The sequence below is a fragment of the Brassica napus genome, chromosome A4 (genome assembly GCF_020379485.1).
Source record: "Brassica napus cultivar Da-Ae chromosome A4, Da-Ae, whole genome shotgun sequence".
NCBI lineage: Eukaryota > Viridiplantae > Streptophyta > Magnoliopsida > Brassicales > Brassicaceae > Brassica > Brassica napus.
In genome coordinates this window covers 17,098,667-17,124,328 of record NC_063437.1, presented here as the reverse complement: position 1 = coordinate 17,124,328, position 25,662 = coordinate 17,098,667, and the positions used below count along the sequence as shown (strand labels likewise).

General features: G+C 35.8%; 4 protein-coding genes and 1 long non-coding RNA gene across 6 annotated transcripts; all 5 read left to right on the top strand.

Annotated features, from left to right (window-relative positions):
• The first annotated feature begins 3,993 nt into the window (after positions 1-3,993).
• On the top strand, positions 3,994-5,207 carry LOC106450107 (putative F-box protein At2g19630). Its single transcript, XM_013891768.3, has one exon. It carries the CDS (start codon positions 4,053-4,055, stop codon positions 5,205-5,207), a length of 1,155 nt encoding a protein of 384 aa, XP_013747222.2. The 5' UTR covers positions 3,994-4,052.
• A 4,210-nt stretch (positions 5,208-9,417) lies between these two features.
• On the top strand, positions 9,418-12,930 carry LOC106450106 (CCR4-NOT transcription complex subunit 1-like). Of its 2 annotated transcripts, XM_013891767.3 has the most exons (7): positions 9,421-10,201; positions 10,277-10,362; positions 10,449-10,554; positions 10,689-10,784; positions 10,893-11,045; positions 11,229-11,384; positions 11,467-12,929. In XM_013891767.3, exons 1-7 carry the CDS (start codon positions 10,121-10,123, stop codon positions 11,560-11,562), a joined length of 774 nt encoding a protein of 257 aa, XP_013747221.1. In that variant the 5' UTR covers positions 9,421-10,120; the 3' UTR covers positions 11,563-12,929. The 2 variants fall into 2 exon arrangements, with proteins under 2 accessions (XP_048634355.1, XP_013747221.1); XM_048778398.1 differs by having other exon boundaries at positions 9,418-10,362; positions 11,467-12,930.
• Positions 12,931-14,938: 2,008 nt separating this feature from the next.
• On the top strand, positions 14,939-16,129 carry LOC125608277. Its single transcript, XR_007339243.1, has 4 exons — positions 14,939-15,258; positions 15,357-15,460; positions 15,547-15,732; positions 15,810-16,129. It is a non-coding gene; the product is annotated as an uncharacterized LOC125608277 (long non-coding RNA).
• Positions 16,130-18,235: 2,106 nt separating this feature from the next.
• On the top strand, positions 18,236-19,954 carry LOC125608276 (putative F-box protein At2g19630). The gene has a single exon (XM_048778397.1). It carries the CDS (start codon positions 18,245-18,247, stop codon positions 19,403-19,405), a length of 1,161 nt encoding a protein of 386 aa, XP_048634354.1. The 5' UTR covers positions 18,236-18,244; the 3' UTR covers positions 19,406-19,954.
• Positions 19,955-21,134: 1,180 nt separating this feature from the next.
• On the top strand, positions 21,135-23,258 carry LOC106427624 (putative F-box protein At3g23960). The gene is made up of 3 exons (XM_048778396.1): positions 21,135-21,253; positions 21,476-22,305; positions 22,682-23,258. Exons 2-3 carry the CDS (start codon positions 21,495-21,497, stop codon positions 23,023-23,025), a joined length of 1,155 nt encoding a protein of 384 aa, XP_048634353.1. The 5' UTR covers positions 21,135-21,253; positions 21,476-21,494; the 3' UTR covers positions 23,026-23,258.
• Positions 23,259-25,662: the final 2,404 nt, after the last annotated feature.

Genomic DNA, 25,662 nt, shown 5'->3' with positions numbered 1-25,662 from the left:
AGTGTTATTGGCCCAGAAGTTGTCTCATCCATTCGCCACTTCTTCAACTCTTCCTTCATGCCATTGGCTACAAACTCAACTATCCTCTCACTGGTTCCAAAACATACAGGCGCCTCCATGATCACAGATTACCGGCCGATCTCGTGCCTTAACACCCTATACAAGGTGGTCTCCCGGTTGCTTGTGAAGAGACTAAAACCAATTCTCACTCCTCTCATCGTACCTAACCAAACGGCATTTGTAAGAGGAAGGCTGTTAGTGGAGAATACTTCATTGGCAGGAGAACTGATTAATGGTTACCACAAAACTAATGGCCAGAAACGCATCACTATAAAGGTTGATATTGCGAAAGCATTTGATACCTTGTCATGGACCTTCCTCTTCTCTTGCCTTGAGGGTTTGAACTTGCCATCTGTCTTCATCTTTTGGCTGCGGGCTTGTGTGTGCACAACTAGCTTCACGGTCGGATACAATGGTGCGATCAACGGATACTTCAAAGGAACACGGGGCCTGCGCCAGGGGGACCCTTTGTCGCCCTACCTCTTTGTCATAGCACTCAATAACTTATCATTGATGTTGAAGAAAGCTGCGCAGGATAGGAAGTTTGGTTACCATCTCAAATGCTCAACTACTAAAATGACCCACTTGTGTTTTGCAGATGACTTACTTATTTTTGTAGATGGGAATATTGAGTCTGTCCAAGCAGTGCTCCAGGTTCTTCGAGAATTTGAATTGCGATCGGGACTGGCGGTAAGTGTGCATAAAACGACCTTCTTTGCCTCGGGTCTCACCGCTGACGAAGCTAACACGATCCAGTTCTCCACGGGTATGCCTCTCGGTTCTCTCCCTGTTCGCTACTTAGGTGTCCCTCTCGTCACTAAGAAGCTGACTCTACTGAACTGCGAAGTCCTCCTCCAGCAGATAAAAAGTAAATTTTCTTCGTGGAGCTCCAAATCACTTTCATTCGCAGGAAGACTTTTGCTCATTAAAACAGTCATAGCAGGCATAAACACGTTCTGGTGCTCCACCTTCATCCTACCGAAGGCTTGTGTCAATCGTATCAACTCCTTGTGCGGTGTTTTCCTCTGGAAAGGCAATGTAGAAAGTCATCATACTGCAAGAGTTTCTTGGGCAGTGGTTACAAAACCAAAGGAAGAAGGAGGATTAGGGATTAAGGACTTATCTACATGGAACAAGGCTTGCTGTCTCAAACTCATATGGCTCCTCTTCTTCCAATCGGGGTCAATATGGGTAGCTTGGTTTGTTGCGGAAGTGCTGCAAGGTAACCTCAGCAACCTATGGACAACAATGCCAAATAGGAGGTTCTCTTGGCAAGTCAATAAACTACTGAAGCTGAGCCCTTTGCTTTATCAGTGGATCAAATTGCGAGTCTCCAATGGAATTAACTGTCGATTTTGGACTGATAACTGGTCTTCTCTTGGCAGTATGAGGCAGTATCTCCAACTAGGAAACACTTCACTAGGGATTTCAGAGCAGGCAACTCTGGCTACCCTCTACACTAATGGTGGTTGGCAGATACCCCCTGCTCGCTCTGAGACACAAGTTCAGGTTCACGCCATTCTCACTACTCTGCACCTAAACGAAGAAGATGATTATTATGTCTGGGAGATTGAAGGAAAGACTACAACAAAATACTCAATTGGGCAAGTGTATGATCACCTGAGGATTCATGAAGCTTCAGTTCCTTGGCACCAAACGGTCTGGAACAAGGGAGGGATCCCGAGGCATAGCTTTCTCTCTTGGCTACTAGTGCTGAACAGGTGCCCGACTAGGGACAGAATCATAGGTTGGGGCCTTCCTACCTCACCCCTCTGTCTGCTCTGTAATCTGCAATGTGAAAGTCGAAACCACCTTTTCTTTGAATGTCCTTACACCTGGAGTATCTGGAGTGTCCTTTTCCGGCGGTGTGGATTTCAACCGGAAAGAGACTGGACTAGAGTACTGGAGCAGCTTCAACGTCAAAACCGAAGATCTCCGATTGGTATCCTCTCCCTACTTTGCTGGCAATCTTGTCTCTACTGGTCTTGGTCTGAAAGAAATACAAGATTGCACCTGAACGTTTTCCGTTCACCTGATTCGCTTATCAAACGTATTGATAGGCAAATTAGGGACAGGATTCTCTCTCTCCGAAGTGCTAACCCCTCATCTTCCTCGGTCATGATGCAGCAATGGCTGTCCTGATTCTGTTGTTGTTTTCTGATCGCTAGCTCCACCACCCCTTTTGCCTCACCGTCACGTCTTTTTTCTCTTCACCGTCACGACTACGGAGTGCGTCTCCTCCTCTTCCCGTTAATTCCTATGCTTCCTAGTGGGCCTTAGTTTGATATTAACTTATGATTCTTGATTGGGTTGTGTTTGTTGTCTGGGCTGGGCTCTTGCAAGAAAAAACTGAAGCTTTTCAGCTTGTAAACTTTTATTTTCTCCTTTACGTTTTTAATATGAAAAATCAGTTGCAAAAAAAAAAGATTAAAGCTTTTAGATGCATGTTGTGTTGTCACAGTTCACTTTCAGCCTAATTTTATTCATTGAACAGCCAAGCAAATGGGCTAGCCAAATGAGAACCAAACCTACCAATATTTACTACTTTCTTAAGTCTTATGTAAAATATTTAGGGCAATCTAAAATGTTATGGAAATATATGTATATGTTATATGTATATACAAGGTAATAATCCGTGCATGAATGTGATTATTAGTTTCGTTATTTTTTAATAAGGAGACATTAATCTGTTTAATCTGGATATCGGTTCGGTTTTATGTTATTTTTTAGTTTTTAATCTCCTAAAATATAACTATCATTTTAAATCAATATTTACTTGGGTTGTTCAGTTAAAATGTTTGATGTTTTTTGTTTTTTTTTCTCTGTGATGATCAAAAATTACTATTACTTGTTTGTTTTCATGTTATAATTTGTCGAACCAATAGTTTCATATTATAGTTTCTAAATGGATAATAGTAAAAAAAAAGAAAAGAAAATTATTAAGACAAATCATTTTACTACAATTCGGTCGATAGTGAAAGAAGTATTAAGAAAAAGAATATTTCAACTTCCAAAAAATTAGATATTTCAGTGGTGGTAAATACTTTGTTATAAGGTGCTCACGTCAATATGCACATGTATGTGTATATGTATGTAAGAGTATATAAAGATGGTTGATAAATATATAAAGATACTGTTAATTAAATATTAAATCACATTTTTTTAAACAAAATAGTACATGAAAAATAAAATTCTTAAAATAAAATTATTTAAAACAAAAATATTGTAAAATTTATATAAACTATAATATATAACTTATATATAATTCTTTATATATATATATATATATGCATAAAACAGATCGAATTGGATATCCGTTCCTATAAATATTGATATTTGTGATTTGCTTTTCTTTTTACGGATATTGCATTTTAGTATTTGATTTGCTTCGTAGAGTAACGGATATCCAGATTTTTCGGTTCGAATCAGAACGGATAACGAATCGAATCAAAATTTATGAATAATTTGTTCAGCTCTATTCGTAAACAGTAAAAATAACGTAAAGAAAAACCATGCATGTGAGTTTTATATTTAAAAAATACGTAAAGTACATAGTGTGAATATATTTATGTAGAGTTTTGCTGAGAAACTCATGTGGCATGTGTCTATTTTAGTGTGAACGCATTTATTACAATGCTTCTATACGTTACATGTGTCCAGTTTAGTGTGAATTCATTTATTACAATGCTTCTCCTTTAATATATAAGAGATATATTACCTTACAAAACAAATAAGAGATAAACTTAAAAAAAAAAGTGTTGGGAGTAAGGAATATTTTTCAGTCATAAGATCAAATTTGATCTTCACTTTCTATTCAAAAGAAGCCATGTATATAAAGGGGGTCATGGGCAATGGCCTCATTTGTATCATGCATAATGTGTAATTCTTGGCTTTCCTTCTTTAGAATAAATACAGAGATTTTATTTCCAAAACAAAACAAACTCTTTGGTCCTAAGACAAAAAACACCAACTCTTCGGAATCCGTCCCTGCCATGAACGTCTCGGTTCTAACATTTTCTCCGCGCCTTGAGAGTTCATTGCCAATTCCTGATGACCTCGTTTTCGAGATATTCTCGAGGTTGCCGTCAAAGGCGATAGCGAGATGCTGTTGCGTATCCAAGTTCTGGGCGTCTATGCTTCGCAGTCAAGATTTCACAGAGTTGTTTTTGACCAAATCTTTTGCTCACCCTCAGCTTCTATTCGTCTTCAAAGATGACAGAGAGATTGTATTCTTCTCGTCGCCTCAGCCTGAAAATCCTGAAGAGAACTCGTATGTTGTAGCCGCCAATCATCTTGCACGTTTCCCCGGAAGAGAATTTAGTTGCACCACTGGCTTCTTGTGTTATGGAGTTAACCTGATCCGGAATTGTGAGTTTGAGAAGGTGATATGTAACCCCAGCACGGGACAGGCCTTGACCTTGCCAAGATTTAACTCGAGGTTGAGGGTTGGAATGGACAGCTATCTTGGATATGACTCTATTGCGAAAGAATTTAAGCTATTGTCAATGAACAGCTCGCGTGTAACTGATCGTTGGATCTCTAAGGAGCACCAAGTTCTGACATTAGGAACCAAGAATTCGTCATGGAGGTTGGTCGAATGTTGCGTACCACATTATACTTCTCGTAAGTGGTTATGCATCAGTGGTGTTCTATACTACGCAGCTTCAGTCAACAGTTCTTCCTTGAATTCCATGGTAGCTTGTTTTGATTTGAGGTCTGAGAAGTTCAGCTTTGTCAAGTTCATGGAAACTTTCAGTAGAACAATGCATCATTCGACAACCTTGGTAAACTACGATGGCAAACTAGGTTTGATTATGTCGAGGAGTTCTCGTCATGTTAGTCAAGCAAATAAAAGTCTTGAGCTGTGGGTTCTACGAGATGGTGCAAAACATGAGTGGTCCAAACATGTATATGTATTACCACCTTCGTGGAAGGATGTGGTTACAGAGACCATGCGCATTATTGGAATGGTTGGTACCAGTGAAATCGTCTTGTCCCCCAGCTTCCAATACGTGCCTTCCTATATCATCTACTTCAATGTCGAGAGCAAGAGGATCAGAAAAGTTGGAATCCAAGGACTGGAAGCGTTTCAGGGTAAAAGATCCTACACGTATCTCAACTATGTCGAGAATGTGAAGTTTATTTAAGCATTTTAGTGAGGAAAGTGTAGTTTCCATTTAGTGTTTTTTTTTAACGTCAAAGTTTGAACAACCCATCTCTTGTCGAAGATTACACAAGGGACTATAGAAAATATTATTTTCATATAACAACACAATATCTATGAGAATTGTCTTATTTTTTTTTAAAAAATATGTTTTTATTTTTGATAATTTTATTATATTAATTTACAATCGATGAGCAATAGAACATATAAATCTAGTATAATTAATATAAAATTTGTTTTTAATTATAAAATAAATTATATATAAAAGTTTATCAAGGATATCGTTGACTTTAATCGTTCTAACTTTTAACGTGATAGCTGGTATACGAAAAATCATTTCATAAATTATACTATACTAGGTATTATGCCCGCACATACGGGCATAATTTCCCTACGTATAATTATTAGTTTATAACTTATTAACTCAAAAACTAACATAATAAGTTATTATTTATGTTCTCAAAATTTTTAAATCAAATATCAAACTATTCATATATGACAAAGTTTTTTAATCAAAAATATATATATGCTTATTATTGGTTTAGACTTAAAAAAAATTCACATATTAGAAATACTTTTAGAAAATATCTTTATACAAATATTTTTGCTTGATTAACATTTAACTATAAATTGTTTTATTCTCACCCTTTTAACTTTTATAATAGAAAATGTTATTTCCAGATAACAATACAACACATTTATGAATTATCTTATTTTTACAAAATATCTTTTTTATTTTTGACAATTTTTAAACTAATATATATATATATATACAACTAAAATAAACAGAAACTAAATTTATACATTTATATATATATTAATATTATGATGAACATAGACATAAATCCAATATAATGTAAAATAAAATTTATTTTCTAAAATTTAAATTTAATGAAATCTTAAATATAAAAGTTTGATAAGCCAAACAAAAAAGTAATTATAAAAATATTATACTATATACAAAATAAAATAAAATTTTATATGTTTTCTTCTAGAAAAAACTAGGTAAGGAACCCGTGCGATATCACACAGAAATGCATTTTATAAAACTAAATATGCCTGATTTTATAAAATAAATTTTTTAGATTTTATAAAATAAAATTTTTACTAAAATTCTTTACAATTATTTTTAAGGAAATACATGTAATACAATTATTTTTAAGGAAATACATGTGTTACAAGGAAAAGACACATAAATTTTAAGAGACATCATTTAAGATGAAAATTTGTGTCAATATACACTGGTTCGGCGACATGTCGCTACCAAAAGATGGCTTTTCCATACGTTTCTTTGGTGTCATAGATTGAAAGAAGAACACAATTTGTATATCACGTCACACTTGTGAAAACGTCCGACCATGGAAGCTTTGTCCTACGGATTTGAAATTTCAAACTCTGGCTGCGTCAACGGGAAAATCAATTTCCAAATACAAATAACATTTATCCATCACTCCGAAACGTCCGATCACCATTAGACATACCTTTTGATGGTGACCTCTTTTGATGACTGAACGACGACACACCTTTTAAACTGATTAATAGATTGAAGTACTGGTTGGAGTTGTGTTCTCTGAGAAAGCTTCATTCAAGTCCCAAGGAAAAGCTTTGGTTCATCATCATATCTGCTATAACCGGCCACTTCGATAGCCACAACTGATTTCGAATAGATTTTGACGAGAATCTAAACCGCCACGGCGCCACCGCCGTCACCGTTTATGACGAGAAACCAACTTTATAAAGTTGATCAGAGAGAAGAGCAAGAAGAAGAAGAAAGTTGTGGCGCTGAAGACGCTGCCATTCCTAATATTGACCACTAACTGGTTACAAGTCTGTCTTGTCAAAACAGAGGATTCAACGCCATTCATCTCCGCTATAGAGCTGCGTAAACTCACCAGCAAAGCCTACCCAACCGAGTCGGGGTCCTTGCAAACTTTCTTGAGAGCACACATTGGCTCGTTCTCTAACCAATCTTTAAGGTTTTAGTTTCAAGTTCATGTTAAACAATGAAACAAACAAGTACTAAACATGCCCTTATTTTTTTGTTTTAAGTACGGATCTGGACCTCTGGTGTCTATGGAGCAGATGTCTTTGATCGCATTTGGCTGCCTTGCAACTCTGAAAACTGGTCACAGATTAGAACCGATAATAGTGTAGACAACGATATTGAATTTAAGGTGCCAGAAAATGTTATGGCCACGGCCTCTGTTCCAACAGACCCGGACGCTGATATGAACATTTCGCGACCGGGTTGCACCAGACATCACGGTTCTACGTCTTCCTACACTTCTCAGGGATCCAAGAGCTCGATCCCATTGACACCAGAGAGTTTAAGGTGATGTACAACGGAAGACTCATCATAAAGCGCTTTAAGCCAAGAACTTTCTATACTCTATCCTTTATCCAAGAGTAACTCGGTCCGAATGCATATGGACAGTGCACATTTTCACTTCAAAAAGACTGTGAGTTCCACACTGCCTCCTCTGCTCAACGCCATGGATGTTTACATGGTGAACTCACTATCGCAGAATGAAACCGATACAAAAGAAGGTACTTTATATGAATAATCAAACAAGAAAAATGTGTCCATGAAAGTACGTATATGACAAAAACACAAATTGAATGTATGGAAGACAAACCTTTTCATCTAGTAAAAGAAAATTGAGACTAGTGATTTCATTGTTTAGTTTAGTATTTTTGGCTATCCAAACACGTAAAACTCTTCCTACTATTTTTTGTTGATAATATTTCATTTGAATATCTTCTAAAAGTTTGTAACCAAATAACTGCGTAGAACTTTTTTTCACCATTTTATAATTAGTTAGACTAGTAAAAAAATTATTTTGAGAAATGCATGGACATCGACTATTTATAGATTTTGAAAATCTATTTGAGTAGTCACATATTTTCAATTTAAATGGTCACATTCTTTCAATTTAAAAGTAGTTATTTTGAAAATATACTTATATGAATAGTCACAATTTTTCAATTTTAAAAAGATAGGTCATAACTTTTCAATAGTCACAACCTTTCACATAAATAGAATTCACAACCTTTGGAATTAATTGGGATTGCTATTATTAGTAGATATCAGCGGTATTTAGGCAAAACCCAATAAAACATTGGCCTTAGTCTCTAAAATAATTTGTAGACTTTTTGCATAATCTCCTATATATTATTTGAGAAGCATTGCAACGTTTTTTGTAGCCACATGTCATCACTAAAATGATTCTTAGAATCTTTAAAGAAATATGTTGGTCCATCTAAATATATAATAAGTTTTTTTTATTAAACCACAATAAATACATTATTAATGTGCTTCATTATTTCCTTAAATAAGATTACGGAATGGCCTAATGTGGCTAAAGTATATATGACAATTAATGATTTTGAATAATAAAGATTTGATAAAAATAAGTGTGTATTATAATTATATTTGTTTAATTTTAAGCTATTAAAATAAATTAAACAATCATAGTAACCATATAATAAAAAATTTAAAAATTATTTATATAATATATTTTGAATTTTTAAAAACGAATATAAATTAGTAAAAGTGTTTAAAGTTTCACATTCAAATTTTGTGATCTATGATTTAAAACTTTTGTTATGACATGATACAAATAATTAAAAAATAATATAAATTGAAAGTCTCATTTAATAAGTATCAAAAATAAAAGATATATAAATATATGTATCATTTTAAATTAAACTATATGCCATATAAAAATACATAAATATCTTAATTTTGAAATTTACTTTGAATTTTTTTTGATAAAAAAATTGAAAAAATATTGACAACTAAATTTTTTGAAATATTATAAATTACTTAAACCATTAATTCCACAGTAAAAATTTTGTTATCAAGATGTTTTGCTATAACAGATACAAATGATAAAAAAAAAAATGAGCAAGAAGCATCATCTAATAAATATTAATATTAAAATATACCATATATATGTTGCTATCATTTAAATTTAATTATATATCATATCAAATAGAAAAAATATTTTTTTTGATTTATAAAATTTATTTATATATTCGCACCAATTTAATTATATAAGTAGTAGATAATGATTTTTTAATTATTCAATATATATTTATTATTTCATAATATGTTATAAACATATAATATATAAAATAATTTTTATATATAATGTTCATAAAATAATTTATATATATAATGTTCATTCCGCGCAAGGCGCGGATCTTAACCTAGTGTCTCCATATTATGAAAAATTTATAAAACTTTTAGAAAAAATATTTATAATCTTCAAATTCTTAGATCCAACTCTGTTTACGTGAAACTTTATGAAAATGGTTAGGACTTTAATTTGAGATTGTAAAAGAATCATAGCTTTTTAGTTAGCAGTTATTTATGTTATCCAATCACCTATTTACTGGTTATTATAGGCTCCCCTGGAGGAAATGGTTGTTAAAGTATAAGCTTTAGCCTTTAGTCTCTTCATGAGTAAGTCACAAAGTGACTTGTGTTAGTTCAGCTCGGCGGTGGTAGCTGGTACGGTGGAATGCTGTAAGTGATCCAGCACTGAATCCGTGCTCGGGGGTGGTACCGTAGCTCTCTTTTTTTATCTTGTCTTTATCAATAAATTGGGTAGAATAAAAAGCAAATAGCAAATCAACGTTTTTAATAAAATTCAGGTCAGACCCATCATTTTAAATATTGTCTAAACCCACAAAAGGCCCATATATTATTACTGCACTCTTTATATCTTCCCCGACCAATGATTTTGGGGATAGTTCGAAACCCTAACCTTATCATACTCAAGTATCTCGACCTTGTTGTTGATTTGAAGGAAGTAGCGCCAACTTCCCTTCTAAAGGATCGGAAGAGAGAGTAACAAAGATCTTGGAGTAACGCATATATCTCAACCAACGATGATCCAGGAACCTAAAACAATGTCTCCTCCTCCTATTGATGTTGCAAATACAGACACTCCCTCAAAGTTATTATCACAGGTTATATTTATCGATCAAAGTTATTATATATATGTCTGGTTCATACCGTTTTACTGTTATGATGATGGTCAGCAGCTGTCAGCAGCGCTTCCCAACATTGAAAATCATGTGGTTATCAATCAGAAATTAAGCGGATTCGCTACGCACTTTCCATTTCAGAGGTTTGTAACCAACTGGTGCAAATATTTATGTTTCTAGCGCATTTAAGGTATTTTCTTCGACATTCTAAACTTTTATCCATTGTCAGAGTGGTATCACTTGCCATGGATAGAGCGATCAAAGAGATTGTGTCTGGTATTGTCCGGAGAAGTGTTTGCATTGCTTGCCAAACAACAAAAGAGCTTGTGCTGAAGGTTGGCCAATCTGAACTTGTTTACCTTTTTTTTTTTATATTTCGTTGCATCTCTTTTTTTCTTTAAGTAGAGAGAATCTACAAGTTTTGATCTTGTATGTCTATCGTACATACATGTTTCGTCTTTGACTCCAGGATTATGCCTTGGAACCAGATGAGGCACGTATATATAGTGCAGCTCACTTGATGGTAGCGAGTTTAGCTGGGAGTTTTGCTCATGTGACGTGCAAGGTTTTTTTCCTGCTCAAAGGCTTGGCTTCTTAATATTTTTTGTTTACATTCTAGCTATTGTATTCATCCTTTCTTGCTTTTTTTTTATGCATTCTCTGGTATATGCAGGAACCCCTGCGCACGTCAATATCACGTTATCTGCGGCATTTTCTCCAGGATCTGAATATTAAAAGTGAAGCTCTTGAACAAATTGTGCAACTTGTGACTAATGACAACCTTGATCTGGGTTGTGCTGCCATTGAGCAGGCGGCTACAGAGAAGGTTTGTGTTCAAAATTTTATATCAAAATTTATGTTCCAGCTTTTAAGTTAGTTAATAATATTAGAAATAACCAGAATAGATTTAGAGTGGATTACAAGCACTTTGCTTGACGAGACCACCCTTGTTGTCCTTTTGTATAATTGAGCCTCACCTATAATGTTAAATATATCCATGTCCCTGCAGGCAGTACAAGCTATTGACGCGGACATTGCCCAGCAATTGTTGTTAAGGAGAGATGGGGCTGGATCCTCCCTATCGCAGAATTCTGTCAGTTTTATACCACAGTCCCTCCGCCCCAAACCGGGACAGCCGTCCCTGTCTCAACAGCGAGTTTATGAGGTGCTGTTTTTCTGACAGATAATCATCATTCGTATTTTTTTGTGTTCGTATAACTAAGCGACGATACGTGTGCATTTTTCAGGAATTTGTTCAACTTCCTTGGCAAAAGCAGTCAACCCACACTTCACACGGTTTATCTGGTGAGGTTGGGCTTGGTAGTGGTTATGGTCCAGTATGAGGAAAAAGTGCTTCGGACTCTTTGTCTGGTGTTGAAATTGCTCCTATGGATATGGTCTCCCGGGCATCATATCTTTCTGATGAGGGTTTTGAATTCCAGTTTCACTTTTAACTTTTAAGGTGCTTTAGGTGATGATTGTTTTGTTAGATTTTAGATTTTGTTTTTTGGTTTTTAGTTTTTGGTTTTTAGTTTTTGGTTATTGATTTCGCAGTAGATTTTGGTTTTTTGAAAAACTTCATTAGTGTTTTTATATTTTTGTTTTTAGTTTCTGGTTTTTGTTTTTAAAAATAATAAAATTTAAAATATTATGAATAGTAAAATAGCTATTATTGGAAAATAAAAAAAATAAAATACTATCGTCAAAGCATAAACAAACTTATTAGAAATTATTTTAAAACAAAAAATTGAAATATAAAATAAAAATTATCTTGAATCCCATAAAGATGCAGAAATTTGATCTCGAGTGCCTTCAATATAGTGCACATGAGTGTTATTATTATGTTCTTCGTCTTCATTTGAATCAGAGTCTTGTTGGTACATTACCAGTTGAATAGTTTGAATCAATATCAACATCTCATAAATTTGATAGTTTGATAAAATTATTTAAAGTCAGTGTAACTGCAACAACTTTCCTTTCCACACACCAAAAGTCCACACACCAAAAAGTCATTTTCCTTAAAACCCTCCATTTTTCTTCTTTTTCACAGATCAAAAATCCTTTCAATAACATATCGTAGCGAAGAATGTCATTTTGTTAAACATTTCTTTAAAACTACTGGGCGGACTAGCTTTATTGTATTGTCTAGGCTGATATCTTTCCCCTCTATACAAAGTAAAAAATCCAGGTTGAAGAGGATGACCAGAATCTCCTAAATAATACTCTGCAGTTGGAAATTGATGAGGCCCCTTCATTGCTAGTACTAAAACTTTTGCATCATGAGCTGATCCCGAAATACCTATATATGTATATATAAACAATATGTTCATATTGCATATAGCTAAAACATTCGTACTCGTGTCATTGGGCTTGTTCATAAAGTTATGTTAGTTTCATGTATGCTTCATTTATACTGTTGTTATAACTAAGGGTAAGTCCCCACGCAAGCGTGGGGGTTGTGTACGTTGTTGTTGCATTGTCTCTAACTCTGTAAGAGAAACCTGTGAAGTTCTTGTGAAGTTGTTTTGCCGAGATTTGGTAAAAAGGATGGTTTATGGGGTGTTTTGAACTGCAAAGTTTATTGTCTTATTGTTGTGGATGTTTGGTGTTGGGATTGTATTGTTTGTTTTGTTGTCTATGTTAATAGTCTTTGGTTAAGGGTTGAGTTTATAATTGGATACAGTAAGTTATAGTTTTGCTGGGCCGTAATAGGTCTGGAAAATGTAATATTTGAAGTTCATTGCAGAGTATTATATTGTACTGGCAAGAATGACATTGGGCTCATACTATTATTCTTAATATGCAAGGATTTGTCAACGCTGCCATTATTATTTATCTTATATATATAAAGTTGACTTGTGTGATGCACACAGCCTTCCACGACAGCAAAACATGTTGGGGCTTTTTTCGACACGTGTCAGCTCCGGAGTGGATCGGTGCCGCACACGCTCCCTCTTCCTTCTCGCGCGCGTCGTGTGATGTGTATGCTCTTTCCGTGGTCGCGCGTCCCGGATAGGCAGAGTATCTGGGCATCTGATAAAATTTGTTTGGGCTTAAGCATATTAAAAAAGGCCAATTAGTTTTAGGGTAACTTGCCTCTGCGTCATTCTTCTTCTCCCGTGCCTCCATCCTGCAAGAAAAACCATGAAGCCAAAATGTCCCTGAATCTTAACTCTTACATTTAATCTGAGTTTTCCATTCAATAACCCACTCTTCCTTCATAATGATTTCGATCTATCTCTTTGTTCACTCTCAAACCGCCTCGAACTCCATCTATAAATATCGGCCCTCACTTTCCCTTCACCTCACAACTGAAACGATTTGCTCAAACATACGATCTCCTAGAAGCAATATTCTCAGATGGCGAATTCATACACTCTGCTTGCGAATCTGAGAGCCGGTCGATGCAGTCGTAATCTGAACTTATTCAGCCATCCAAGACCTAACGCCACCATTTCTACTTCCCCGGCGAAGAAACGCTTCCTCTTAAAGTCTTTCAATCAACAATACCCACTAATCGCTCTATCTCCTCTTCATTGCAGCATTAATTCGTCGTTCATAAGCTCCTTAAAGCGTATAGATATATCTTGGTCTGGCCTCGCGAAATCCCCTACTTTCAGCCGCCTGATTTGACTAATTTTCGACTTGAAGGCATCACGGCGTAAGGAGATGGTCCAGACGAGACTCCTCCGTCTCTGGGAGGCTTTGAATGTTAGATGATGGGGGTTGATATACTGCTGCTTGGTGCAAAGGTATTTTCTTTTCAATTTTTAATTACAATTTCGTTCTGTTATCGATGATGTTAGGAAGATTTTATCTGAAAATCCTTTGTTCCTCAGGCGTCAATTAATGTGCACCGTCAGAACATCTTCAAACACTTACCAAGTGAATGATCTTTGTATGAGCTTAGTGTATGTGAAGTAACCCGTAGCAACCCCAACTTCCACTTTAGCGATAGCCCCATCGCTATTCGTTTCACTAACAAAACCGTCTTTGCGGAGCTGTCTGAGATGGACAACCCGATCCCGCTGTAGAGCTTCAAGTTGCGGAACTACGACCAATTTCTGGTATTAGAAAACACGAGTCTACAGGTTACTTTCGTATTTCCAATTTTCTGAAATCAGCATAAAATTATTTCATATTACAATTGGAATTTTATGGTATGTGTTTTTTTGACAAATATTGTTGGTAAGTTAGGGTACTAGAACTGCTTACAACGAAGAGAGCCAGAGTACACAACGCCTCATGATCACCATAATCATTGAAGGGTATATATCTACTCATCAACTTTTAAACTTCATAATAACTTAATCATACAGCATGTTTCCATGTCTCGACATGTATTAAAATGTTCCTTAATGACTATGCAGGCACTCTAATGTATGCCTAAGTGTGTTTGCTGGATAGGGCCAAGAACCGAAGGTGGTGGGTGGTTGCCACTAACTTCAAGCCAATATTGGTTGGTGGTAATGAATGAATCGCCCTGTTTAGATTATATTTACGGATTTCTTAAAATATTTTCTCATTGTTTTAGATATTGTCTCAGGACGTCTCTTTCGAATGCAACTTCAGCAACTCACTTCTATTTTGATAATGAGTGTGCTGCTGGTCAAAGTTATCTAGAGAGGTAAGGACAACCACACCTTTCTTTAGTTACCACTTAGTGTGACCTAATTAGTTCAGCACACTAACTCATACCGACTGTTGTTTAGGGTATGCAGTAGTGAGGAATGGTCAACTTTCAACCCTACGAAGCATGGTTGTCTGAAGAAGATTGAAAAGAATGACCTTAGGAGAGCTTAATGACTACATGCTGAAATCTCAACCTCAGGTAAACTGAGAACCCTTACAAATTTGAGATTCCTAAATTCAATCCGACGAATAAGTGTTTTAACAATATCTCAATAACTACACTCTACGGAGTTCATTTTCACTGGTGTTCTGAGTGAATAGAAATATGGTGCTACCACAAATTGCAGCATGGGTTCTCATCATTTTCATGTGCTCCCTCCAATGAGGAGAATGCAATTAGTTATCAGGTAATCTACCCTCAACAAACTTTGTAACAATTAATTTAAAAATCCAAAACTATCCTATGCTACGAGAGTAATACATTACACTGGATAATATATGCTAGGTGCTGTGTTCAAATGACCATGTCTGATACAACCGATATTGCTGAATTTGTTGCCTTTGACACTGTAATAACTAAACTAACTAATATCTGCGCAGCAAACCCTGGTTCGTCTTTGTTAACACCTTGTGTTCATACTTTTCTAATTATTGGAAATGGCTGTTTATAAAATTACATGATGTTGTTTATGCAGGTTTATGTTGCACAAGACTTCCAGGATTGGGACCTCCCACAATGCCTACAGGAGATTGTTGGGAGCACCTTAAACTTCCAATTGAGTCTATCTCACTTCAACTTCAGTCCATACATCAGAGTTTCGCTGTTTCCCGCATTTTTTCACAACAACCAATGCCCACTTCAGCTTAATTTTGAGGTTAATGTAAGTCCCAAATAAACGTCCAAGTTTATGCAACTTTACATGGTATCTGATAACTGATTAGGGAGTCACATTTTCAGGGTGGGAATGAAATGCCGCAAGCATGTTCTCTAGAGCAGTCCCGTGAATCAGGGTGAAAGTGATGGTAATGGGAATGTTGCAGGTGAAAGAGTGAGCCATTAGATCCAAGTCAAACATCTATTGATGGGAGGAATATAAGCGAGGACGGGTCAGTGAAGGGGGAAGGTTCCTATGGCAAGAAGCCACAGACTAACAAAGAACAAGTGGAGCTTCAGATAGAAGACTGACATGTCCTATGTTTTTGTTTAAAAATAAAACTACCAAACACTATGGTTTACTTTTTCATGGTGGACTTTTTAATTGGTTTCATATTTTAACGTTTCCATCGTATACATTTAACAGTCAAACCCAAAAAAAAAATCCTACTTCACAGACCTATCACTTTTACTAACAAACCCTATCAGCTATTTGGAAATTAGATAAAATTATATTAATGCGCTCATAAAATACATGAATTCAGGTGGCAGAAGATAACAAAACACACAACTATTGTGGTCATGTTTTTTTATTTTTCTCAACTGCCGGGGAAGATAACAGCGTTACTACTATCATCTACTCGAAGGTTTTCAGCAACCTCTTTGAAAAATAGGTTCGCGCAATATCATAAACCCTTAAACACTACGAATACATTCAAAGCTAACATAACTTCCCTTTTCAAATGGTTGTCACACACGAAGCTTCAAATCCAGAAGTCCATAAAGCAACCAGAAATTCCCAACAACTCTTCCCAGCAACCATGAGAACTATGTTTTATGACTTTAATATTTTAATTTCTAAACGTCAACTTTTTACCAAAACTAAGTCAGGACAATTGCACGTCCAAATTCACGTCTCCAACTAAAAATAACAATTCCCAAGAGGTTCGACCACAACACATACTCACCCAAATAAAATACAACCCAAAGACTATGCACAACTTTCTCAACTTGATGTAGACACTAAGCTCTGTTGACCGACCCTAGCTAACACAAACCATCAGAACACCAACTACAATCTTGTGAGCTCATTAAAACAATTATGAGCCCATATCCTATTAGAAAAACAGCTAACCCACCAAAATATTTACCACAAAACACTAACACAACTCAAACATGATTTGAAGAAAAACCGCCCAAAACTAATATTTTTTATGATATTTCGATGTCAAAAAAAAAAAACTAATACTCAAATGATCCCACCACTCCACATTACACACATAAAAATTAAAAAAACCAACATAACACAACACAAACCCATGTGTTCGTATCAATGTAAGCATTACAAAATATACCCTCACCCATATACACACTCAAACACACACACAACCAAAAAACTATACACAAAACCACAAACAAAAGAATTACACAACAAACGCATTGACATGACGTCGAAAGCTAATGACTCCAAGCCTGAGATCTACTAACATGTACTCATAAAATCCATTATTAGTTCACGGCCCTTAATGCTTAATTGGCAAGAACTAATAATTCAAACTCGATTGGACTAACAACTAATAGGTGAAAAATGAAACTAATTGAATTCAAAAAAAAAAAACAATGTTTGAACCCGGCGCGTAGCGCCGGAATACCCCTAGTTTATAAATAAAGTTACTCATTTTCGGAGGAAGAGAGTTTGCAGAAAATGCAAGACGCTACTACCAAAGTTCAAAATGAAAAAAAAAACTTAGGAAAGTAACAAAAATAAAAGATATGAAAGCTAAGTGAGCGTTGACGGTTTGTATAAATAAATCCATTAGCTAAGGGTATGACTGGTTTTCCCGTTACCAACCGCAAACGTAGCTTTTGCGGTTAGTAGCGGTTGCTGGCGTTTTGCAACAATCGCTCAAACCGTTCTAAACCGTTCCAAATCGCTCCAAATCGCTCTGAACCTCATAAATTCAAAAGCTGGTTCCAGCTAGCGTTTGCGGGAGAATAAAATTTTTTTTTTTTCCAAAACAATATAAATACAAAAATAAAAAAATTCAATAAAAAAATTAAAGTGAAATTATAAAAATGCTAAAATATATCAATTAAATTTTAATTAATATTATAAAACTTTAAAATAAAAATATTTTCTATATTTTTAAAAAATTTAAACTATAACTTTCTAAATATAAATTTTATATTTATTATAATATTATTATTTTTGATATTTTTATAATTGTATAAAATGTAAATATTATTAATTTATTATTTAACAGCTGCTGCATTTGGTAGTTAACCAGTCATAAGTATCCCGCAAACGCACAAATTTCTAACCGCAGAACCAATCGTACAAATCTCTTAAAACCGTTAGAAACCGCAACCACCCGCATCCGCAAACTCCCGCAACCGCAACCGCTGCGGTTAAACCAGTCAGGCCCTAAGTTAATAAGAATACAGAAGCCACCTTTCTTTTCTCTTTTCTCTTTTCGTAACTCTTCCGTCTTTCTAAAACGAACGATACGAACTCAGCCATGACATCACGGCGCACTACACGATCGATGACCAGACGTCATCGAAACTCATTGCCGGTACCTGATGACCTGGCTATGGAGATATTCACGAGGCTGCCGTCGAAGGCGATAGCGAGATGTCGTTGCGCATGCAAGCTCTGGTCCTCCATGCTTCGCCGTCAAGATTTCACAGAGCTTTTCTTGACCAAATCTTGTGCTCGCCCTCAGCTCCTTTTCGCCAGGGAAGATTACAGCGTCAGAGAGATTGTGTTCATCACGTCGCCTCAGCCTGAAAATCCCGAAGAGAACTCGTACGTTGTAGCAACCAATCATCTTGCGCGTTTCCCACGTTCCAACGGATTCTATGGTTGTACCAACGGCTTCTTCTGTTATGGAGCTGACTGGTTCTTTAAGAGGCTAAAATTGCCGGTGATATGTAACCCCAGCACGGGACAGTCCTTGACCATGCCCAGATTGATCTCGAAAAAGAGGTATGGAGTGCAAAGCTATCTTGGATATGAGCCGATGGAGAAAGAATTCAAGTTATTGTCGATGAACAGCTCGCGTAATGGTGAGAGGATCTCAGTGGAGCACCAAGTTCTGACATTAGGAACCAAGAATTTGTCATGGAGGTTGGTCGAGTGCTGCGTACCACATGGTCCTTCTACTAATTGGATATGCATCAGTGGTGTTCTCTACTACGCAGCAAGTGCAGATGGATCTTCAGTGAATTCTATGGTCCTTTGTTTTGACTTGAGGTCTGAGGAGTTCAGCTCTGTCAAGTTCGGTAAACCAATGCCTGATTCAACAACTACAATGGTAAACTACAACGGCAAGTTAGGTTTGCTTACGTCTGGAGATTCTCATTATGTTACTCGATCAAGTACAAGTGTTAAGCTGTGGGTTCTGCTTGACGCTGCACAACACGAGTGGTCCAATCATGTCTACGTATTACCACCTTCGTGGGAGGATGTGGTTTCAGAGACCATGTACATCGCTGGAATGGTTGGTACAAAAGAAATCGTCTTCTCCCCGAGCTACCAAAGAGTGCCTTACTATGTCATCTACTTCAACGTGGAGAGAAAGACGATCACCAAAGTTGGAATCCAAGGACTGGAAGCGTTTCAGGGTACGAGTTTCAAAACCTATCTTAACTATGTTGAGAATGTGAAGCTTCTTTAAGCATTTTATAAGTGAGAGACGAGTGTAGTTTTCATTTTGTGTGTGTTCGTTTTCTTCTAGCATCTTAGTTTGAAAAAGCCCCACCTGTTGTGGATGATATAGGTAATCTTCTTGTTACAAACTCTTCACAAATGTAAATACTCATCCAAAACAGACAAGTTTAGAATGTGATATTTGAATATGCTATGATAGAGATCAACAGAATGTTAATATTTTGGGTTAAGATCTCACTTAACCTAGCCAGAAAAATGATGTTTGTCCACACCCTTGTAGATGATATGATAAATCACAAGTTGTACATCTAATTTTTTGAGCCGCTTTGATTACATCGATAGAATCTTGAGTTACATTCTTCGAATGTCTTATCATAAGTCAAACTTCCTCATATAGAATCAAGAAAAGGTACAATTGAAATTATATAATTTTTAAAATGTTTCATATATTTTTAACGATTTTTATTTATTTTACAAATATATACTTTTAAAAAATTTCGCGGGGTAGAGGACATCCGTGACTCAAATTCGATCGATCTGCACACCCCCGACTCAAACTCCCAGCCCTACTTGTGTGAGTGATGCTCGGCGGTGGTACCTGGTAAGGTGGAATGTTGTAAGTCATCCACCACTGAATCGTGTCATAACTCCTTCCAGAATAGATAGGAAACTACATATAACAATTTTTAATTATAATGTTCATTTTTATTAAAAAACTTATTAAATCAGATACAATTTTAAATCAGTATTATAAATATATTTCAGCATTCATATTGGTAATCAATATATTAAACTATGTTCTTTTATTTCATATTTTATATATAAGATGTGAATTTTGGATCAAAACTTTTTCCATAGTAATAATCAAATTAGAAAATCTGGATTTGAAATTAAACACTTATTTTATTTGGACCAAAAAGAAATTCAGTGGCACTGAAAGGATTATAAAAAACTACAACCCATAAAACGTCAACAAAATAACAATAGCCTAGGGATGTTTAATATGGTAAAACCGACCACTTAAAACCGAACCAAAATAGAGAAAATAATTTGGATTTGGTAGTAGCGAATAAACCAGATGGATGTTATCTTAAGAAGCCACAATATATGGTTATGGTTCAATATATTAACCGATTCAACTGAATAAACTGAAGAAACCGATTAAATTAAATATATTAGTATACTTATGTATAATTTTTATAATAATTATACTTGGATCAATATTTCCAATAAGAATCAGAGAAATAGACTATAATATTAGTCATTAAGTCGTAAACTAAATATATGATAAACAAAATTATGATATTATCAGTAGATATTGTTAATATCAACTGTTAATATCTATTTTTTTAATTAAATATTTTAAATATCATATAACTATATATTAAATATATTTTTAAATAGTTTATATATCAGTAGAATAATTTCATGTTTATTGATGATTTAAAATATCATGATAAATATATAGATTAACATAAAATTTTTAAATAATAATATTAATTAAACTAATGATTTATCCTAAAATCATGAAAAATATGACAAATAAACAAATTCACTAAAATTATAGGAAAGATGACAAGTAAGCAAATTCACTTTTCAAATAATAGTATAAATAGCAAATCAACATTTTTGGTAAAAAAAAGAAAAAAAAAAGAAAAGCAAATCAACGTTTTAAATAAAATTCAGGTCAGACCCATCGTTAAACCATCATTTTAAGTAAAGTCTAAACCCACAAAAGGCCCATATATTATTACAGCACTCTCTTTTATCTTCCCCCGACAGATGATTTTGGGGATAGTTCAAAACCCTAACTGCGATTTTCGATTGTTCTTACTGCTGTGACAGTGAATTCGAGGTAAGAACTGCTGAAAACATTTGTGTGTATAAAGATTTGCCTCATGTTCGTTCTTCTGCAATTTGTAAAATCGACATTGATCGTTTATCTGGTAGAATGTGACATTTCTGTAGAATCTGTGGCTAAGTTCTAAATTGTATTTCAAGATTAGTTGCATCGAACTTTTGTTCTAGAACTGTATTTGAAGTTTAGTTTCATGTCTTTTCTCTTTCTTCTTCACAGACCGAAACGTCACTCCGCCATGTCTAGGCGCGTTACGCGATCGACGACAAGACTTGATAGAAACTCATTGACGCTTCCTGTTGAGGTCGTTATAGATATATTCTTGAGGTTGCCGTTGAAGTCTATAGCGACATGCCGTTGCGTATGCAAGCTCTGGTCCTCCGTGCTCCGCAGCCAAGACTTCACAGACTCCTTCTTGACCAAATCTTGCGCTCGCCCTCAGCTTCTTTTCGCATGCTCTGATTACCGCCACGAGATACACTTTCTCTCGTCGCCTCAGCCTGAAAATCCGGAAGACAACTCGCATGTTGTAGCCTCCAATCACCTCGCGCGTTTCCCAACTTCCTATGGCTTATTGGGTTGTACCAACGGCTTCTTCTGTTATGGAGCTAGACAGGGCAAGAACAAAGCAGTGATTGTCACGGTGATATGTAACCCCAGCACAGGACAGTCCTTGATATTACCAAGATTGAACTCGAAAGACAAGTATAGAGTGGAAAGCTATCTTGGATATGACCCCGTTGCGAAAGAGTTCAAGGTATTGTCTGTATGTGATGATGGTAAGGAGCACCATGTTCTGACATTAGGAACCAAGAAACAGTCATGGAGGTTGGTCGAATGTTGCATCCCACATCGTTCTTCAAGTAAGTGGATATGCATCAGTGGCGTTTTGTACTATATAGCTACAGAATCTGGGTCTTCTTCAGGAGCATCTATGGTAGTTTGTTTTGATTTGGGGTCTGAGAAGTTCAACTCTGTGAAACTCTTGGGAGGTTTCGGTAAAGCAATGCCTCTTTCAGCAACTATGATAAACTACAATGGCAGATTAGGTTTGCTTATGTCGTCGGAAGATACTTGTTATGTTTTTCGAACGTGTAAACGTTTTAAGCTGTGGGTTCTTCGAGATGCTGCAAAACATGAGTGGTCCAAGCATGTTTACGTATTACCACCATGTTCTGACATTAGGAACCAAGAAACTGTCGTGGAGGTTGGTCGAATGTAGCATACCGCATTACTCTTCTCGTAAGGGGATATGCATCAGTGGAGTTTTGTACTATATAGCTGCAGAACCTAGGTCTTCTACAGGGGAATCTATGGTAGTTTGTTTTGATTTGGGGACTGAGAAGTTCAGCTTTGTGAATCTCTCGCGATTGAAACGAGCACTGCCTCAGTCAACAACCCTTGTAAACTACAATGACAGATTAGGTTTGCTTATGGCGTCGGAAGATACTAGTTATGTTTTTCGAACGTGTAAACGTTTTAAGCTGTGGGTTCTTCGAGATGCTGCAAAACATGAGTGGTCCAAGCATGTTTACGTATTACCACCACTGTGGAAGGATGTAGTTGTGGATAGAATGTGTATTGCTGGAATGGTTGGTGTAAATGAAATCGTTTTGGCCCCCTGGTTCCAGTACGTGCCTTCCTATGTTATCTACTACAATGTGGAGAGCAAGACGATCAGAAAAGTTGGAATCCAAGGAATGGAGGCGCTTCAGGGTAGGAGATTAAACACCTATCTCAACTATGTTGAGAATGTGAAGCTTCTTTAAGCATTTCAAGTGACATCAAGTGTAGTATTCATTTGGAGTGTTTCTTTTCTTTTTTTTTTCTCTAGCGTCTTCGTTTAAAAATCTACCTCTTGTAGAAGATTCAACCAGGGTATGATAGACAATCTTCTTGTTACAAAAATGCTGTAACAGAGAGAGCCCAAGTTTGCTTAAGCTTGCCAGAGAATGATGTTTGTCCAGACCCTTGTAGATGATATGATAAATCACAAGTTGTATATCTATTTCTTGTGCTGTTTTGGTTTATGTGGAGTAGAATCTTGAGTTACATTCTTTGAGTGTCTTATCCATTCGTCAAAACTTTGTAAGAGATCATCGAGAGAAGGTACAAAATTAAGAAGTTGAAGGAAAAGCTATAGATGATGATGATGATTCAACTATTAAGAAGCTTGATCCAAACTTAGATGTTTATTCTTGTTATCTGCGTCTCCAAGTAGACGTTTAAAGCACCTAGTCAAATAAGGTGTGGTCAATTGAGTAGTCACAAAGGAAAATGTGCATACCTCTATTATATCAAGAGTCAAAGAAAACTTGGGAAGGCCGGCCGCAAGATGATCCCAATTGTTTAATCGTTCGTACTTGACAATTGGAAAATGTGCAAACTTAATCAAAAGCTAAAGAGGCCGACTCAAAGAACTCGCAGAATGGACGATTATTATTAAGAAATGAAGATGTTGTGATTCATTAGAGCATACAACTCCGAGGTTTGAACCGTGAAGTCCAAGACAGACCAGTTTGAATGCAACATTATGTGAATCTATACTATACTAAAAGCAGCATATACTCAATGGTGAGGCCCTCCACGTCTGCACTAAAAATCATCCAATAAAAAGATTATATTTTGACATGTCAGACAGCTATCCATTGAAGAAATTAATTGGGCTTTTCTATCCACTTTTCTCGATGATGACTATCTCTTTTCTCAGAAACTGTAGGCGATCAAGCTTCTATGCATTTATGATATGCCATCCGCTCAAGCTTTAAATCGGGTATTCATGCTGCATAAAAACACCAGTAAGTCTTTCATCCTCATCTGCAAATTTTTTTGGTTTGATATGCAGTGAGAATTTGTTTTGCTTCAGATCTAAGAAGGCTCCGCATAATGATTTTGTCGGCCCCAGTTTAATCCATTTTGCTCTCATCCTATTCTAATTATTTTATGAAATCTGATGCAGGCTCTTCAAAAAGAAAAAGAGTATACTATACTAAAAGCAGCATATACTCAATGGTGAGGCCCTCCACGTCTGCACTAAAAATCATCCAATAAAAAGATTATATTTTGACATGTCAGACAGCTATCCATTGAAGAAATTAATTGGGCTTTTCTATCCACTTTTCTCGATGATGACTATCTCTTTTCTCAGAAACTGTAGGCGATCAAGCTTCTATGCATTTATGATATGCCATCCGCTCAAGCTTTAAATCGGGTATTCATGCTGCATAAAAACACCAGTAAGTCTTTCATCCTCATCTGCAAATTTTTTTGGTTTGATATGCAGTGAGAATTTGTTTTGCTTCAGATCTAAGAAGGCTCCGCATAATGATTTTGTCGGCCCCAGTTTAATCCCTTTTGCTCTCATCCTATTCTAATTATTTTATGAAATCTGATGCAGGCTCTTCAAAAAGAAAAAGAGTACTATACTAAAAGCAGCATATACTCAATGGTGAGGCCCTCCACGTCTGCACTAAAAATCATCCAATAAAAAGATTATATTTTGACATGTCAGACAGCTATCCATTGAAGAAATTAATTGGGCTTTTCTATCCACTTTTCTCGATGATGACTATCTCTTTTCTCAGAAACTGTAGGCGATCAAGCTTCTATGCATTTATGATATGCCATCCGCTCAAGCTTTAAATCGGGTATTCATGCTGCATAAAAACACCAGTAAGTCTTTCATCCTCATCTGCAAATTTTTTTGGTTTGATATGCAGTGAGAATTTGTTTTGCTTCAGATCTAAGAAGGCTCCGCATAATGATTTTGTCGGCCCCAGTTTAATCCCTTTTGCTCTCATCCTATTCTAATTATTTTATGAAATCTGATGCAGGCTCTTCAAAAAGAAAAAGAAAAACGTCAATTCTTCGAACGATTCACTTTGGACGTTTTGTTCTTAACCTTTTTCTCTGACAATTTTTGTGAAAATCTGATGTTATAACTTATAATGTTGTGGGGATAAGGGATGGGGAAATTATAACAGCAAGTCTTAGTAAGAAATTGACTTACAGATGGTGAACAAGTTCAAACATTCCAAGGCAGAACAAACCACTTTGGCCTCGAAATTACCTTCTTCCCAACTTAATATCCACTGCAACCCAATCGCAGGAAAAGTAATTGCTTATAGATTCAGATCAGAACTGATTTGTAGGATATGACGATGATGGAATGCTTATAGGTGCTATATAGGTTATTGATTACTGGGTAACTAGGTTTTAATGGTGGCAAGAATTTTCCTTTAAAATTGTTGTAGGATATGTTCTTTCACATATTAATTGTTTTTGGATTGGTCAGATCAATATGATTTGGTTTCCTTAAGTTTCTACTGTTGTTCCTGGTGCACGTTAGTCATTCTAAAAATTTTAAGAGGCTTCACTTGAAAGAACGTCCTAAACTGTTCCCTTCT